Source organism: Parambassis ranga, chromosome 1 (assembly GCF_900634625.1).
Source record: "Parambassis ranga chromosome 1, fParRan2.1, whole genome shotgun sequence".
In the NCBI taxonomy this organism is placed as follows: Eukaryota; Metazoa; Chordata; class Actinopteri; family Ambassidae; genus Parambassis; species Parambassis ranga.
This window is the reverse complement of record NC_041022.1, coordinates 25788954-25808213: the sequence shown is the minus strand read 5'-3', so window position 1 is coordinate 25808213 and position 19260 is coordinate 25788954. Positions and strand designations below refer to the sequence as shown.

Sequence of the window (19260 nt, the reverse complement as noted above, 5' to 3'; positions counted from 1 at the left end):
TGACTGACAAAATCGTTTGTCATATTTATAAGAAATACCACAGCAATATGTATAGTAGCTGTGTGGAAGTATACAACTGCAACTGTTGTTGTTGTTGTGTATGTTTTTGTGTTCTCAGGTTGGCTATTGGAATGAGGTGGATAAAATGGTAGCAACAAAGTCAGACCTTTACCCTAACGACACTATGGGAATGGAAAACAAGACAGTCATTGTTACAACTATACTGGTAATGTAAAGAACCAATGACAGCTATTGTCAAAAATCTAATATAAATATCACAGAACTACTATGATAAAATTAAGATTTAGATTAAGAATTACTTTATTAATCCCCATAGGGAATTTAGGTTGTAGTACCAGCAGCATTTCAATCATCAGAGACTTAGCGAATGAGAATGAGAAGTAATTTATTAATACAATAATTTAATACAATAATTGTGAAGGTGCATTGGTGTCCTAGACCCTGTCGTAAGAACCACGTCCGAGCAGAGAGGCCGCTGATCAGAAGACACCCCCCCCCCCCCCGGGTCTAGACCTGGTGGTGGTGTAGAAGCAGGAGAGCAGGGGAGAGGAGGCCTTGAACTGCATGGATCAGGTGGTGCTTCGGGAGGAGGAGGGTTGCCAGATTCGATCAGGAGACAGCTGGAAAAGAGACAGAGGGTTTTAAATTTCTTGCTAAGCTATGATTGGGCAGGAGAGGGACAGATCGACAGCTGATTGGTGGGGGAGGTGCCATCTATTAAACACCTGACTATGTGGGAGGTCACTAGACGGAGTGCAGTGCAGTGAAAGAGAGAGAGTGCGAGGATGATGAAGAGGGAGAGGCAAGTTGATAGAGATAAGTGGTGGATGATGTGAAATAGAGTCTTCATGATTGAACTAACGCTGAGAGCTACATATAACGACAATTAAAGAACAGTAAAGAACAACAATACAATATATATAATCTTGCAACATAAAAAGCCGACAACCTAAACAGACAGATAAAACCAAAGTGAACAGTAATTTGACACATACATATCTTATAGCTGTCTGTGTAGTGTCATATTGATTATGTTACAAAACAATAATCATCATCCATTTTGTTTCTGTATGTAGGAAGCTCCCTACGTGATGCTCAAGAAGAATGCTGAACTCTTTCAAGACAATGACCGATATGAAGGTATGGGATTAATAAAGTCATTCATGTTCTTGATTTCAATCTTAATGTTTTGTTTGTTAGGGGATGTGTGTTTGGGTTCAATATATACATTTAACTTTCCCAACATCACAACATTCTTGTATAGTTCCTACACCCCCCCCCCCCACACACACACACACACACTGTTTATCCATGTGTGGCTTTTTTGTTTGTATGTTGAACTGTTTCTAGGTTATTGTGTTGACCTGGCTGCTGAGATTGCAAAGCATTGTGGTATACGTTACCAGCTAAGAATTGTGGGAGATGGCAAATATGGAGCAAGAGATGCTGAAACTAAAATCTGGAATGGTATGGTTGGAGAACTTGTTTATGGGGTAAGCTTTTTACAAATAACATACCAATATTATACTTACTGACTGTATGAAATGTGTAGAACAGGGGTGGAGAACCTTTCTGACATGAGGGGCCTACAACAATTAGGGGTGGGACAGTTCAGGAAAAAAATCTGAACCATTCGGTACACGTGATTTTGTTAGGGGTGCGTGTTCTGTTCGGTTCTGGACATGCACATCAAGTAATACAGGGGGGCGTTTTTACCACAGCATATAGATGAGTGTTGGCAACTTGGCGTCTCTCTCGCTACATTTGGCGGCTTTTCAAACCTTTTTTTTATCAAAAGCTAAGAGTGACTCTCTCTGGTGACTTTTGGAGACTGACGTGAAATCATTCCGCAGTCAGGCTACTGTCCTCGACAAGCAGCGACCGTAAGCTCCTCCCCCGCCTCAACCTCACAATGGTATATTAGAGATTTCCATATTCTGATTCTGATCACTCAAAAGTTCTCTGAACTCACTGTTCAGATCTCTACTTTTGATGAAATTGATTGTAGAAACAAATGACATTACTGAGTTTCAGAGAATAACTAACTCACTCAGATCAAGATTTTGACAGATCACTTCTTTTCTGACCAGTGAGGTTAGTCTCTTTTGTTCACCAACCATGGCTGGGGCTCCATCTGTTACAAAGCCACTTAATGTTTCATGAGCTCAAAAAGTTATTATCCAATCTGAGACAGTTCTTCAAAATAAACTTACCCTTTAAAAAAGTTTCAGTTTGTCTGGTACAAGCAGCTCTGCTGCAGCATCCATGCACTCCTTCACAAATTCTCCATCAGACTGAGGTTTCAGCTTCTTGGCTATTAGCTCACTCATCACAAAACCTGTATGTAAAACGTTGTACCTTTCCAAATTTGGTCTTGTGAAAGCTGCCTAACAAACGTCATCGAAGAATGTTGATTTTATCCACACGTGACTGCCCTTGTAATTTGCTGAGTTGAACAAAAAGTAATGACGTTCCAGGTTTTTTTTCCACGCCTTTTTCATGACAAGCGCTTCTCCACAAACAAGGCATAATGGATTTTTTGGGCCATTTTGCATGTTTTTTTTTTCTTTTTTTTATATCTCCACCATGTTATGTCTCCTGTACAGTACAGAATGTGTTCAGCTTGCCAAATTTACATAAATCTTCGATCGCTAGCAGTGTGACTCCGAAGTGCTCTACTATAATACTAAAAAATATCTAACGAAGAGAGAAAAGTGTGAAAAAGTTATTGCCTCTTTGAGTGTATAAAGTGTGTAGTGAGGGGTTTTACAGCCTTAAAACATCTATAATCATTATAAAAAATAAAGCTGACTATGGATTTCGCCTATTGCAGGTTATTTTTAGAACGACGATTAACGAGTGACCACTGTATTCACTATTTACTATCGTTTGTTTCCTGATGCCAGCTACCAACACTACCAACAGTGTGGAGCAAACTAGCCGGACATGTATGCTACATGTGTTAGCTTAACAATGACCCGACAGTGACCTCTACTGTTGTAACCGAAACTTGATTCTTTTTTTCTTTAGTTTTGGGGCAAAAATAATCACCAATATGCAAGGAATTTGTTAAAATAATAATTATTATAATACTCTCCTGGTCTATTTTAATTCAACTGTTGGTCTCTCTTTATTTATTTATTTATTTATTTTTACCTGTCTCGCCATATATGGCCCGCAGGCCGGAGGTTCCCCACCCCTGTTGTAAGAGTATGAGTGAGTAATACGAATACATAGTAAAAAGTGTAATAAGGAGATGGATACCTATGTAATGTAAAAATCCAGGTAAACATCTCTCATCTACAATTATTGACACAAACTGACTGTTACACAAAAAGTAAATACATTTTAGTTAGACTCATTTGCATTTAATGGCAGCAGACCTCTAGTATCATGCATGCCAGCTTCTGATTCAATGTGACGATTGTCTTGTAAACAGGATCAAGCACTCTACTAACTGAGCCAAATTTTCCCCACTGTCCCTCTGCCTTTGTTCTCCTACAGAAAGCAGATATAGCTATTGCTCCCCTGACAATCACTCTTGTTCGTGAAGAAGTGATAGATTTCTCCAAACCCTTCATGTCCTTGGGGATTTCCATCATGATCAAGAAGCCACAGAAATCCAAACCAGGAGTTTTCTCCTTTCTAGACCCTCTGGCCTATGAAATATGGATGTGCATTGTCTTTGCCTATATAGGAGTTAGTGTTGTACTCTTTCTGGTAAGTGAGCCTGCTTTTTTTTGTACCTACCCTCTCTAGTACTATAATGTGGAATCCAGTTTGTTTACAAAATGCTGTGTGTGCCACATTAAAATATGATTATTGGCGCAGCATTTAAGATATCTGAGCACCTGAGTAGTGAATCATGTAACATCATGTCAGTATCATACAGAGATTCGCATGTAAAATAAAGCACTGCTACCAGGTATATGTCCTTACCAGTGCACTATATCTATATATTTATGTCACTATGTACTGTATGTATGTATTATACACTGCTCAAAAAGATAAAGGGAACACTAAAATAACACAACTTAGATCTCAATGAATTGAATATTCCAGTTCATTCATTAGATAGTGAAATATGTTGAGAACAAAATAACATAAAAATCTTAAGAACCATGCTCAAAATAAAAGTGGAAAATCACATTACAGGCTGATCGAACTTGAGTGGAAATTCCTCAAGACAAGTCAAAACGAGGCTCAGTAGATGTGTGTGGCCTCCACAGCTACATGAGGCCTAGCATTGTCATGCACCACAACAAACCCAGGACCCACTGCACCAGTATATGGTCTCACAATGGGTCTGAGGATCTCATCCTGGTACCTAATGGCAGTCAGGGTACCTCTGGGTAGCACATGGAGGGCTGTGTGGCCTCCAAAGAAATGCCTCCCTACACCATTACTGACCACTTATGGATGTCAGGCCCTCATACCAACCTCATGGAGCCACAGCTTGCATCCCATCCCATCCCTGGATGAGCTGCACTACCTGAGCAACTTGTGTGGGTTGTAGACACCGCTTCATGCTACCTCTAGGGCTGACAAAATGCAAACGTGAGCAAAACATCAGGCAGAAAGGATGAGAACAGAGAAATGGTCTGTGGTCAGCACCTGCAGAACCTCTCCTTTATAGGGCTTGTCTTGATAACTGCCTCTCATTTCCACCTGTTGTCTGTTCCATTTGCACAACAGCAGCTGAAATTGATTCACAATAAGTGTTGCTTCCTAACTGGACAGGCTGATTTTAACAGAAGTGTGACTGACTTAGAGTTACATTGTGTTGTTTAAGTGTTCCCTTTATTTCATTCTTTCTTTGAACAACATTTGCAAAAGTAATGTGTTCAAAATCTAAAACATGATATTAATGATGATATATTAATGTATGTTTCTGTAGGTATCTAGGTTCAGCCCATATGAATGGACACTAGAGGAGCCAGAGGATGGAGCATTGCCACTGACAACTGAATCCACCAATGAATTTGGAATCTTTAACTCTCTATGGTTTTCTTTGGGTGCTTTCATGCGTCAGGGTTGTGACATCTCACCCAGGTGTGTATAAGAGCTAAACCACAATTAGTTACGTTGCTATTGACACTGTCAATTGTGCAGTGCAGATAGTGGAATTTTTTTTTCTAATATACCGGTAGTCTTATTGTCTTTAAACATCTTGGTATTGTAGACACCACAAGACCCCATCGCAAATGCTCTGAATTCTGTTTTTAGACATTTTATTTATTTAGAATTACACTAAATCTACACTACACTTCATGCATCTAGTCTGAAGCAACAGAGCCAAAACTCTATATTAAATTGGGGATTAAAACAAGGATTACAATTTTTACAGGATTAAAAACAATATGATGTTCAGCTAAGACCGATTAAAAGAGATAGCCACAAGCTATAAGGCCTTGTACTCAGGATATAAATTTAGTGACTGCTGTGTTTAAGTTATGGTTGGCCTTTTTCCAGAGGTAGCTTACCCATGAATCATCTGAGAACTTGAGAAATACTGTATAACCTGATGTCTTTTTCTCTATGTGTGTAAAGGTCTCTTTCAGGGCGCATTGTTGGGGGTGTGTGGTGGTTTTTTACTCTGATCATAATATCATCATATACTGCCAACCTGGCGGCCTTCCTGACTGTGGAACGGATGGTTTCTCCCATTGAGAGTGCGGAGGATCTGGCCAAACAGACAGAGATAGCATATGGAACACTTGACTCTGGATCCACCAAAGAGTTCTTCAGGGTAAGCATGATTCAGGGTCATTTTCTGTTCACATTGATCTACAGAGGTTTAGAGGTTTCTTTGGGTTTTCTTAACCATAGTCTCTTAGCCTCTGTAATTTACACAAGTATGGTGTGGACCTGAATTTCCCAGTAAACATTTACAGAGAATTTAGTTAAAGCAGTTTAAGTATGATAGCTGACATGCTGTTTTTAACAAAGTGCAAGCTTAAAAGTTGTAAAATATTTTTTGCATCTGTTTGTAGCGATCTAAAATCGCCTTGTTTGACAAGATGTGGCAGTACATGAAGTCTGCAGAACCATCTGTATTTGTAAAGAAAACATCTGAGGGAGTCCAACGTGTCAGGAAGTCCAAAGGAAAGTATGCTTACCTGCTGGAGTCAACCATGAATGAGTATATTGAGCAGAGAAAACCCTGTGACACCATGAAAGTAGGAGGAAACCTGGACTCCAAAGGCTACGGCATCGCCACTCCAAAAGGATCCCCATTAAGGTGGGTGGATCAGTATAACAATGCTAGCAAACCTGTCCTGCCATGTACCATTCACACTACTAACCTGCTGCCTAGCATACTGTAGCTTTCTTCATTTCCCTTAGAAGAGCACAGTCCTAAATTTCTAGGTGACAAAGTGACTACAAAATAATCCTAATAGGGGACTGGCTGAGTACCTGTTCCAGGTAGTGCTCAGGTATAATTAGATAGTGTTTAATGTTTTGTCCTTTTGCAGTCATGCTTTGAAAAAAATAACCTACCGTGTGGAGTGGTTGGTTGGTCGCAAGCCTCAGTGCCAGTTGGGTTTTGCAGTATGCAAGTATTATGAATGGGACATGGCAGCTTCCTCGTTGTTATAATAATCCACCTACCCTGATGACATCAATTCAGTGGTTTGTATTTTTAACATGGCCACCACCTCTAACCAGTGGCTAGGGGTGGTTGTCGTGATGACAGGGGGAGGGCTGTTGAGTTTGATTTCAGGTCTTAAAGAACACTTTAAACTAAAATTGCTAAAAAAATTTAAGAATCTCCTTAAGAATTTCCAGTATGACATCATATTCTTTCTAGCGAGGAAAGAATTTCTACAATTTTAACTCCCTGGCTCTTTAAGACATGAATCAATGGATTGTTGTTGTTTGTCAGGTTCTGACCTAAACCATGTGTGTTTGTGTGTCTGTCTTAGATTTCCATAACAAATGATTTATACGTTACTTTTCTGCTTAATTCCAATTGGAATATCTTTCTTTCAGCAGTAAGTTGGTTTGGTGGCAAGTATGGGTTTGTGTGTATCCCTTGGATATTTACTCTAGTAGTATTTTCATATTATTGGTCCATAAAAACAGTTTCTATATCAAGCAAACAAGAGCAAATTCAACAGTGCTGCAAACACATGCACATTTCCCAGCAAATAAAAACAATAATGAAAAATCGGAAAATAATAAATCCATAACAGCTAAAATGAAATAAAATGAAATATTTTAAAACAAGGGCAATTGAATTACTAGTTAATAAGACTGACACTTTGTGCCATCTTATGCACTGGTCCAAAGTGATGTGTTGGGCTCTTCCTAGCCCTACTGCTACTTTCAGAAGTGAGGTGAAAACTTGAATTCCTCTATTTGACACTCAGCCCTGATCCTGAGAGGGCCCTTTTCCAGCTTAGCAAAGCAAAACAAAGCAAAGCAGGTTCATTTATATAGCACATTTCATACACAAAGATAGTTCAATGTGCTGTATGGAAATAAAAGCAAGAACATTATAAAAATAATAAAATTATACAGAAAATGACACAGATTGTTCAGATACCAATATAGATGGTACAAATGAGTTATTGCACCTATAAATTATTGCACGTGTGTTGGCGAACTCTACTCTCTCCTTCTCCTTTATTCTCCCCCTCCTGCCAAAAGCAGAGTTGTACAGTTTGATGGATCGGGGACAAAGGAGTCTCTGAGTCTGTTGGTCCTGCTCTTGGGGAGGAGCAGCCTGTTACTGTTAAGGCTTCTCTGAGCACTGATGACAGTGTGCAGAGGATGACTGGCATCATCCACAATAGCCAGAAGTATATTATATTAATACATTTATGGTTACTTAAATTAGTCCTCATAAAAAGAACAAAAACCAGGGATGAATGGTAACTATAGATCAGGATAATCAATCAATTTCATCTCAATACACCTGTTGTCCCTGTTATATCAGACCATAAAGTTTATCCACACTTGTAGTCACTTCATAGAATTGAGCCGGTGAAGCCAATACAGTTTCTACATGTCTTTTCCTCCTTGCAATCAATCTCAAAATTATCAAAATGACCGCAATAGAAACTCTGGGTCTGGACTAGTATTAACCTGGTTTTACACTAGCTGTGTAAAACACGTAAGCAGCACGTTTTTATTGTGTCACCAGAGCAACATCTATTCCCACCAGAAGCGTTTCTGGGCGCTTGCACATATGTTAAAAGATTCACAAACTCACGTAGTAATCTGCCTGTTTACCTGATGGTTAATGTCGTCTCTACATGTATCAGGCTGGGTTACAGAGCAGTTACTGAAACCTCTGTTTACTCCATCAACAGGGCAGCTTCTCACCTTCCACTCTGAGAACAGATGCTGCTTCTCTCCCTGCCTTTTCCTTTCTGATGTTATCTGAATAAAAAGCATCTTATGTTATATAAAATGCTGTTTCTCTACTTCCAAGATGAATCTCTCCTCCTATGGCTGTGGCTGTGTTTCTCTCCTGGTTGTGATGTTAAATCAGCAGTGTTTTATTTTGAATATCTACCAGAAACTCTCTGCTTGATCTGGTTGGTGCAAATTGACACATCTTTGGGCACCACACAGCTCCAAAGTAGAACCGGTGCATATCTCTCAGCGCATAGCTACAGACACTTCTAAAACATGCTGCTCTGATTTAAATACTGTCATTAACTAAAATGGAAGCGTTTTAAACGCGGATGTCACTTTGCTTACATTACGCGGCCGGTGTAAATCCAGCTTTAGTGCCCCCTGAAAAATATTTATGGTGGTAGAGTTGTTGCCTATTAAGGTCTATTTGGTCGGTGGTTTGATCCCCTGCCGTGGCTGCAGGCCAATGTGTCCTTGGGCAAGACACAAAGTGCTATATAAGTACAGACCATTTACCATTCACCAGTTACTATTTCAGAATGCTTGAATAGTTAATGGCACATATAGACGCAAAAGCTCTAAGGCTTTTAATCTGCAGAATGTTTTTCCCTAATGCGTCAGAATCAGAAATTATTTATTAATTCCAGGGGGAAATTGTTTATTAGGGCCCGAGCATGAAACGTGCGAGAGCCCTATTGAAATGCAAGCAATAATTATCGGTTATTCTTAGTCCGGACACGGTATCACGATTTTGACCCCCTGAACGTGCTCAAAAACTCACCAAATTTGGCACAAAATTGTCCCCCGACGAAAATCGCGACCTGACACTGTCGTCATTGGTGGGTGTGACCGCATGGCTCTGCAGCACCCCCTAAAGTGTGAAAATATCCACCGCAACTTCTACAGCCTTGATAGTTGGTACACTGATGTATGGCCTCGTGACAAGAAAAAAAGCCTCTTGGACAAACATTCCACAATGTACAGGAAGTCCGCCATTTTGAAAAAACCCCGCTATGTTCCAATTTGCTCACCCCACACTTTTGCGAACTCCTACTAGGGGAATTGCTTGTTATGGCTGAAAATTTGTGCACTTGGGGACCAAAAGTTATCAAAACCGCAGCACTTCATCAAACCGTCTGGCTGTGGCGCCGCCACGAATTTGACCCTTCGCCAACGCACAGGAAATGGATGTATTTGTGGCTGTATCTCCCACATACTCCTTTCTATGTGGATAAAACTTTACAGTCATTCTGAACATCTGACTCTGCACGCATTGATATGCTGATATGCCACAGTCACTGCGCCACCTACTGGCCAGAAAACCTTACTTTTGTATATATGCATTTTGCTTACTCCTCTGTCCTGCTGACCACTACACATGCCAGTAATGGGGGACAGAGGCCACGAGACGCTAGGGGAGTGATGGCTGCGAGTCTCACGGATCGCAAGGAGTGCAAGGGCCCATCATTGCAGCTTATTTTCATGTTGTTTTGTGTATGATGTTTGTAAATGAGATTTCTCTTATAGTCTGCGTGCTATACTGGTGCACACAGAGTATTCTCTGGTTTGCTGGATGGATGTTCATTCTGTTGTTGATGGGGGCAGGTGTGTGTGCATGCTTGTGGTACAGCACAGACTCAGTGAAGCATAAACTACATCATGCTTTGCCATTATCCCAGTAGTGAATAGCCTTAAAGGGCAAAGCCTATGTAAAATAACACTGGTTATGAACTGTAACCTAAGATCCTATGAATATAGGCACAGTCTGTTTGTCCTTGCTCTGATTGTTCTGTACCGCTGTCTTGAAGGTAACAGTTCAAACAGAGAGTGCCCGGGGTGTGATGTGTCCCTGAGGATGTGTTGACCCTTATTGAGACAACTCAACAACAACTTAACAGGGAACTGTGTAGGTCTTCCAGTGTTGAGAGAGGGCAGCCGATGATCTTCTGGGCCGATGCTCTCAGGAGGCTTTCTATGCAGCATCGGTAGAAGGAGTGATGTTATTCTTCCTCAGCACCCTGTTGGGCCTTTTTTAGCAGTTCAGAGGTGTTTGTGTTTTAGGTCAGGCCTTCCACTTCCTGGACTCCCAGGAGCCTCTACACAGTTCCTATTGATGGAAAGTGGAGATACTGTATGTCTGTTTTCTTCCTCCTGTAGTCTATGAGCAAGGGGCTCAGCACACCACCCTGTGGGGAGCCAGTGCTGAGGCTGAGGGTCGTGGATGTATGTTGGCCCAATCTGACCATCTGACTGCGATCCGAAAGAAAGCTGTTGATCCACATTAATCCACGGGTAAGGCTGTAGCCCGACAGCCAGCAGTTCCACGTTCGGGCTGCAGAGGCACTCCTTGACACGAACATGTCCGGATTGCACCACCGTTCGTTCACATACAGCACCGTCCCTCCTCCCTTCTTCTTACCGCTGCCAGTCACATCTCTGTCTGCCCGTACGGTCACAAAGCCAGGTGCCGCGACGCTGTTGTCCGAGATGTGTGGGTGCAGCCACGTCTCCGTAAAACACAATAAGCTGCACCCACGGAACTCCCCCTGCGTGTTGATCAGCGCCATTAGCTTGTCCGTCTTATTCGTCAGAGAGCGATGATGATGACTGACGGAACAGCAGGCTTGTATCTCCTCTTCTTTGCCTTTACCTTTACTCCAGCCCTGCATCCCCGGCGTCTTCTCCGCAGTTCCTTCGGGATATCATGCCAGGCACCCGGCAGCAGTACAGGCTTACTCAGCGCTAACAGCTGTTCACGAGAGTAAACAATGGGCCTGCCACTGTGTGCGTTACTCTCGGTTAGGAAAGTAACGAAAGTAAAAGTAAAAGAAAGAACTTGGTGTTCACAAAAACCATAGCTGCTCTGTTTGTGCTGTTGATAGTAAAAAAAAGTTTTAAGAGAAGAAAAAAGAGCTAGAAACGTTATAAAATAACACAAAAGCACTCGCACGACGGGAGCTGCTGCAACAGGTGTCCGCCTTGGGGGACCGTGACTTCAATTCTAGGTTATGCTCCTGGCAGGAAAAAGAAAACCCAGCCTCCCTGACTTCCCGATGCTCGGAGGCTGCCAGCTAACACAGCTAACGCAGGCCAGACCGCACAAACTGCTGCTGGCTAAAGATTTGTTTAGACAATTTCAATGACATAACCTATACAATTGTGTTAAAGTGATTTAGGACACAATATTGATTGCATTTAACAACAGTTTATTATTAATATTTTTGTGTGCATTGTGTAGTTTTTATTCGTTTGACTATATAAGCACATGTACCACAGATTCAGCTTGTAGCTATAGCTATAGCTGAATGTTTTAGTCAAATTAGCATTTATAAAAAGTAAAATAATAAAATAATCTTCAGGTTATTTGAACAATCTGCTGGATTTGTGGTGTAGCTATATACCACAGTCTGATGAGAAGGGAATCATTTTTGATAATACCAAAGCAGTTATTAACAGTGTTAATTTTGACTTTGAATAATTCTTTGGTCTTATATAGTGTTTTTTTGCTGGGCACTCAAAGCACACCTATGGCCTCTCCGACCCCCACGGATTCACACATTCATACACCAGTGAGTGTGCTTAAAATATGAACAAACATAATCTGCAAAAACATCTAAACATCAAAAATGAATCAAAATCAAATTAAAAAGGGAATCCTACACAAACCTAACCACTTTACAGTTTTTGTCAGTCTGTTCTCCAAATTGAGTGGCTTTTTGATGTACTCTAGATGAGCTTTACATCAGAAGCCAGAATTGTATTTTTTATACATAAAAATGTACTGCTATTGTATCTGCTCATTCATCTGGAGTACAGATAAATGAGCAACAACCCAGTCAAAATGTCTGCTACTTTCCAACTAGACTTTATGTGTTCTTCTGTGCACCATACGACTCACTGAGTTTGTGACTTTGTGTCTTTTCCTTGTATTGGAACGATACATAATCACAAACGTTTGTGTCACCATTTGGTCAGAGAATTTTTGGCAAATATCTGATGTTGAAGATACATGCATTTGTTAAAGCTACATTAATGAGGCCTTGAACATGAAAATAAGGTTGCTACAGGTTGCTAAATTTCAGAAGAGGTGAGGTGACATCAGAAGTGATATTAATGCACTATTCTTTGTTTTAATTCCCAAAATAATGCTTAATGGAGCTTTAACAAATTTGTTGCGTATGCCATGGTAGAACTACAGACATGTATGTTTATGTTAACCTGGACCTGAAATATTCACAGAATCTTCCTTGTCTTTATGTCTCTGCTCCTGCCATGTTAGTACTGATCATTTTGGTGTTTGCTAGCACTGCAAGCAGAGAAAATGATCAGGATTATAATACCAAAGGTGGGTTCAGTTCAGAAAAAAAAATCAACATCATATTTAAATACTGAAACAGAGTATGACAAGATGCATTGGATTTTTTTCCAGGTCATAGTTTATGTAAGTATGAAAGTAAAGATGGCTGTACTGTCTTTATTAGTGCTTTTACAGTTGCCTTTTCTTTTAACACTTACATCACATATGTCATCAAATCACAGCTGATTCGATACTATATAAAATCCAAAAAATGATGTGAACTGAACCCAGGCTTTGATGTAATAACATTTATACACATAACACATACAATATTTAGACTTACTAAGGAAAAACAGCACACAACCATTCCACCACCTTCTTCTCCATCGTGCCATTAAGTCATTCCTGCGCCTTCTAGAAAAGAATTGTATAATTCTTTCTCATTATTTAAAACTTAATTAATTGCATTGCTTGCATTTGTTACATCACCAAATCATACAGTTTTAACATAAAGTGTGGTCATAGCTAAAAAACAAAATGTTGCACTGGAGTCACCAAGGTGCATATCAAGACACTACAGGAGGTGGCATATTCCTACTAACCACCTCATTTAAAGCTTTTGCTTCTGTTTTATTCTGATATGCTTTTTCACCCTGAAGAACCACCAGAGTTTGCCAGATGATTCAGAGGGAGACCTCCTTTTTTGGAAGGTCTCGGTCTCATTGTTTTAGAGAACTTGCGTGAGGACTAAAACTAAAAAACAAACCACACCAATAGGGAAAACAAATTTTAATTAAAGCTGCAAGCAGCCGCCCCCCTTCCCCATTGCCCCATCCCTTCTCAGGACAGGGCTCTAAAGATGTGGAGAAAGTTTGAAGACGTTTAGGGGAAGTATATAGGAGATTATAAGAACACAGCGACTCAAGGGATGTAACTCAAATTAGATTTTATCAGGTCTGTATAAGCACAAATCCGATCATCAATACCAAGCTTTAAATGAGACTTGACTATTCGGCATGTACTCCTAAATAGCTTGTATGTCCCATTTGGGGCCATGTCACATAAATCAGTAATCCATGTGACTTTTTCCTACTGGTATGCAAAATGAAAGTAAACCAAGAGAATAAAAACAAAACTTAACAGTAGGTGACAAAAAAGAGTGAAGGTACCCCAGGCTACTTGTGCCACCACAAATGTTCTGTTATAGTCATCCAGCCTAAACACAACCATGTGTTGAGTCAATATATTAATGATTAAATGTGGTGTTTTTCTCTGGTGGGAGAACTCTCTGTCTTAGGTGCGTGAGAGGGGGCGAGACTGAAAATTGCCACAAAACGAATCATTTTCAAATAAATATGCAATATAAACAGTAATTGTGAAAAACAAAGTTTCATTTCCTATTCCATAACATTAAGGACATGTACATTCAAAATCATGAAGTTTGTTATAGCAAGTAGTTTTTTTCTTCACAGATACTTGGCATAAAAGTGTATTTTCTTGTGACTAGTGTCACCAGTCAGTGTTTGCACAGCTACCAACTGGTCTGGTCATGTGAGACAAATCAGAGTAGGTACTAGTGTAAGGATTTTGAGGACCCAACATTTGTCTGCTGATCCTCAACCTGCATCTATGTACGCGGAAAATGCTCTGTAGGCATAATAATCCAATACAAAAAAATATTTTAAAAAAATGCCTCACTTAGCGTTTGGGCTACAAGCATTGCAAAAGCAGATATCCTGTCACAGGGCTCAAATTGTCCACTTCATGTTGTTCTTGTTTAAATTATTAAAGGTCTGATAAGGTAGAGAAACTTGAAACTTGGTAACATACAAACCAAGTCATCATAATTAGTAAAGAACCATATTATGACTGGTTTAGGACTTAAAACTCAAACGTTTACGATGTTGGGCTTAACTCTGGATTTGCTTGTCCTCACCTCGGACTTGGGTGCAAGAATTTGGGGCGTACCCTGGCTTGCAAACCCTGAATTATTACTGCAAATAAAACAAAGTTACCGGTTCATTGTTCCTTTGGCTAGTAGAATAATTATAAGTTGTGCTGGCAACTTGATATGATAAAATCCTGACAGGTTTGAAGCATAGACTACATAGTATTGATGCATAATAGTGACTTGTACTGTGCAAAACAAAGAGGACAGTTCTTCAAGGGGCTATTAAAACTCACCCTGGTAGTTTTTGTGGAAAAAAAAATCTGCTACTTTCTGAAGGGAACTGTGGTAAAAATTGTTAAAAATTTCTTTGCTCTGAAACAGCAATTAGAAACTGTAGCTCTTTTATTATATTCCCATGAATCACTTGTAGCCACAAAAAATAACAGCTGGTTTACATAACTTGAATTTACTGCTAAGATAAGAGATGTATTTCAGCCATTTGTATACTGTTCATGTATTTAACAGAATTAAGAATATATTCTGCTAACATGCATACCAGCAGGAGGACTGACAACACCTGAACTGCTAACAGCCATTGTGTTCATGTAGAAATGCGGTGAACCTGGCGGTGTTAAAGTTGAACGAGCAGGGGCTGCTGGACAAACTGAAAAACAAGTGGTGGTATGACAAGGGAGAATGCGGCAGCGGAGGAGGGGAGAGCAAGGTTAATACACACACACAAACACACACAAGCACACACACAGACACACTGGGACATACAAACAAAGAGGTACCAGTGGGTTATAAAAATGTCAATATGGAAAGAAGCAGCACAGTTACAAAGCCACATGTGAACACAAAGCTAGCAGTATTTATGAAATGCCTTTAACAAATTATAAAACAAAATTAAAAAAATGAATAGATTTTACAAATATAGAATATAACTAGATTGAGTACTCACTGCTAAGCACAATCAACAGGTAGCATTGTAGACTGTACTGCTTTTTCTATGATGTGTTGCACCCTGTTTGGTTGAGGTCAGGTTCAGGGCAGACTTAAATGACAGATAAGGGTAAGAAGACCTCACACCAGACAGCAGCAACAGTTACGGAGAAGAGCTGTTGATAAAGAGTTGTACAGACAGTCCAAACTGTTTGTCTATGGCTCTGTCCTGCAGAAGTTCTGCTGCTGAAGTAACAGAAAGGCTTTCACTGCAGCACGTCTCATTCTTGGTCTCAGCAACCAAACAGAAGGGCTTTGACCAAAACCAAGTGTATTTTAAATAGCTTTATGGAATTAATCACAGTGATAATGAACTGATCTGTCTGCAGAATCTATATAGACAGACCTCCTAGAGACACACTAGGACACGCTAATGTTGAATCATGCAAATCAATAATTAATAATTGCAAATAAGGTTCCTCAAAATAACATCATAATCATTACTTGGCCCTGAGTTGGTTGCTAGACGTGAGTGTGAGAACCACAGCCTCATTAATAACATAAGATAACATTGATAATAATGTTATTTATGTTATTCCCATTGAAGAGTGCCAGTAAACCTTGCCGTATTGAAACTGAATGAGCAAGGGACCCTAGACAAGATGAAAAACAAGTGGTGGTACGATAAAGGAGAGTGTGGCTTCAAGGACTCCACCAATAAGGTTAGTTTTATGTTTGTGGGTCCAACAAACAGTTTCTGTTGACATGTAACATAAGCTTACACAATAAGGATATGGTTGGTACTGGTCAGTTAAGTCCTTGTCTGGTGTTAAGACGACCTGCATGTATAACAAGTACAGTGTAGTGTTCACTACAGTAGATTCTATAGTAGCTTCTTCATGTATTTCTCCTCGACTCTTTCCCGCTGCAGCAGCGCTTGCTCTGTACTATTTTTTTTGACCATCTAGATCCTTGGTTTACACTCCATACCACTGCAGAAATTTTTTCTAAAGTCCACACAGCACACAGTTCACTCAGGGGGTAGCTACAGTATATTACTTATAGCTGACTTTTGCCTGCCACAGGTATGCATTACAAATTGGTATATAATCAACAAGTAAGAATTTAATCATGTTTGTGAGAGTGCCATGGCCTTCGAGACTGAACAGTGTGAGCATCTGTGCACACCTTGGGTACGGGCACAAGGGCAAGCATCAGATCAGCAGTGGTACATGTACCAACAATAGATCTAGATATAAGAAACATGCAAGCTTAAATATATAATGTTTGTGTGTTCAGACTCTGCCATTTGATAAACCAATATTCTAATGATGTCTTAATTCAGATACTTCCAGTTATACACTTTCATGGAATACACTGTCTATATCATGTACTTTGTGTGTGAAATTCAACAGCATAGAAAATTGAATGCAGCATGTTATGTATAAATGTGATATAAGTTTTTTATATTTATATTATTATTTATACTTAACACCACAACTCAAAGTAATAAGCATAAGTATGTAAACTGTAAAGACACAGTGAGACTAAGATTTAAAAAGGCTTTAGTATGTTTTAAAGGGTAGTGTGCAAGCCACAATGTAACAGAAATATGGAGCATTAAATTAATAAAAGTGAAAGGGAAAAAAGTTGTACAACTACAACTACAATTGATATGGTTTCATATCAATTCAAATGAATGTTATGTCTTACTTTGTAACTGAGCTGGTATTAGTTGTGCTTTGATGGCATGATTGTTTTTTTTCCAGATGACAGATGAAACATCTTCCAGAATTTCAAGCAGTTGTATTTGTTTTACCATTTGAGAAGAAAAAAACAAAATCTTTTCCTGAGAGCCTTTCAGTTATTAGAATTTGCATTTTTAAGCATTTTTAATCAGCCTTTTAAACACATTTACTAACACCCTTCTCTGGGTTACCACTTTCCTTTTCCTATAAATGTGCATGCGTGTGTTTTAGGAGAAGACCAGCGCTCTATCTCTCAGTAACGTGGCAGGGGTCTTCTACATCCTAGTCGGAGGTCTGGGTCTTGCCATGATGGTAGCACTAGTGGAGTTTTGTTACAAGAGCCGTACTGAAGCCAAAAAACTGAAGGTAAGTTTGAATTTGAATCACTTTACATTGCACATGTAGCTACATATATAATGGCATACTAACATTATTAGAATATGGCTGAAAGAATTCTTTTAAAATATTGTATGATGCAAAGGTTCAGTGGTAAGTAAAATACTTACCAGTAAAATTTAATTTGTACAAAAAATAGGATAGTAATTATAGTGGCTTGCAAAACCCCTTGAACTTTCCACATTTTCTCACATTATGACCACAAACATAAATATATTTTATTGGAATGTTATGTGAAAGACCAACACAAAGTGGCATACAATTGTAAAGTAGAAAGAAAATTATAGTGAATCAGAATCAGAAATACTTTATTGATCCCAGGGGTAAATTGCTTGAATTCCAGGTGCTCCATGTGTACTCAAAAAACAGGTTAGAAATATAAAATACTGTAGTAAGAGTAGAATAAAAATAAAACCTAATAAAATTCTAAACACTAATTCAAGTAAAATCCAGGCGAGTGAAAAACAGTCATATATAATACAAGTTATACTGTGTGCAGTAAAAACATGTCTACAATAAATCCAATATGGATATAATTAACAAGACAGTGTGTTAGATTGTCTGGTCTCAGAGGGAGGAGTTGTACAGTTTGATGGCCACAGGAAGGAATGACCTCCTGTGGCGCTCAGTGGTGCATTTAGGAGAGATCAGTCTGGCACTGAAAGTCCTCCTGCACCTCAGCAGCACGTGGTGGGGAGGATGTAAGCTGTTCTCCAGGATCCCCTGCAGCTTAGACAGCATCCTTCTGTCTGACACTGCTGTCAGGGAATCCAGCTCCACCCCCACAACATCACGGATCTTCTGATCAGTTTGTTCAGTCTGTTTGTGTCCGCTGCTTTCAGTCTGCTGCCCCATCACACAACAGCAAACAAAATGGCACTGGTAACCACAGACTCATAAAAAGTCCTCAGCATAGTCCGACAGATGTTAAAGGACCGGAGCCTCCTCAGAAAATAGAGGCGGCTCTGGCCCTTCTTGTAGAGGGCTTCAGTATTTTTAGTCCAGTGAAGTTTATTGTCCAACACCACTCCCAGGTATTTGTATTCCTCAACAATGTCCACACTGCCCACCGATGGAAACTGGAGCCACGTGTGTCTTGGTCCTCCTCAGGTCCACAACCAGCTCCCTTGTCTTTGCCACATTGAGCAGCAGATGGTTCTGCTCACACCATGTGACAAAGCTGTCAACCACAGTCCTGTTCTTAGACTCTCCGCATTTGCATCCCACTATGGCAGAGTCATCAGAAAACTTTTGAAGATGACATGACTCTGTCTGGTAGCTGAAGTCAGAGGTGTAGACCGTGAAGAGGAAGGGAGAGAGGACTGTCCCTTGTGGGGCCCCGGTGCTGCTGACCACTGTGTCAGACAAACACTGCTGCATCCGCACATACTGTGGTCTACCAGTTAGATAATCCACAATCCACGACACAAGGGGGGGCTCTACCTGCATCGCTGTCAGTTTCTCACCCAGGAGAGCTGGCTTGATAGTGTTGAAGGCACTGGAGAAGTAAAAAAACATGACCCTCACAGTGCTTGCTGGCTTGTCCAGGTGAGTGTAGACACGGTTCAGCAGGTAGATGATGGCATCCTCAACTCCCT

At 40.1% G+C, this 19260-nt stretch overlaps 1 protein-coding gene across 3 annotated transcripts in view; it reads left to right on the top strand.

The window, feature by feature from the left end:
* The window catches only part of LOC114433732 (glutamate receptor 2-like), an 87992-nt gene that overhangs the window by 52012 nt on the left and 16720 nt on the right, over positions 1-19260 (top strand). For 2 of the 3 annotated variants that reach the window (XM_028402412.1, XM_028402398.1), the window contains exons 10-18: positions 119-226; positions 1098-1161; positions 1372-1514; positions 3526-3741; positions 4919-5073; positions 5572-5770; positions 6015-6262; positions 16126-16240; positions 17498-17632. In XM_028402412.1, the coding sequence (XP_028258213.1) occupies positions 119-226; positions 1098-1161; positions 1372-1514; positions 3526-3741; positions 4919-5073; positions 5572-5770; positions 6015-6262; positions 16126-16240; positions 17498-17632 (1383 nt within the window). Of the gene's footprint in view, positions 1-118; positions 227-1097; positions 1162-1371; positions 1515-3525; positions 3742-4918; positions 5074-5571; positions 5771-6014; positions 6263-15185; positions 15301-16125; positions 16241-17497; positions 17633-19260 lie in introns of all 3 variants that reach the window. The other variant, XM_028402405.1, reaches the window with a different exon arrangement.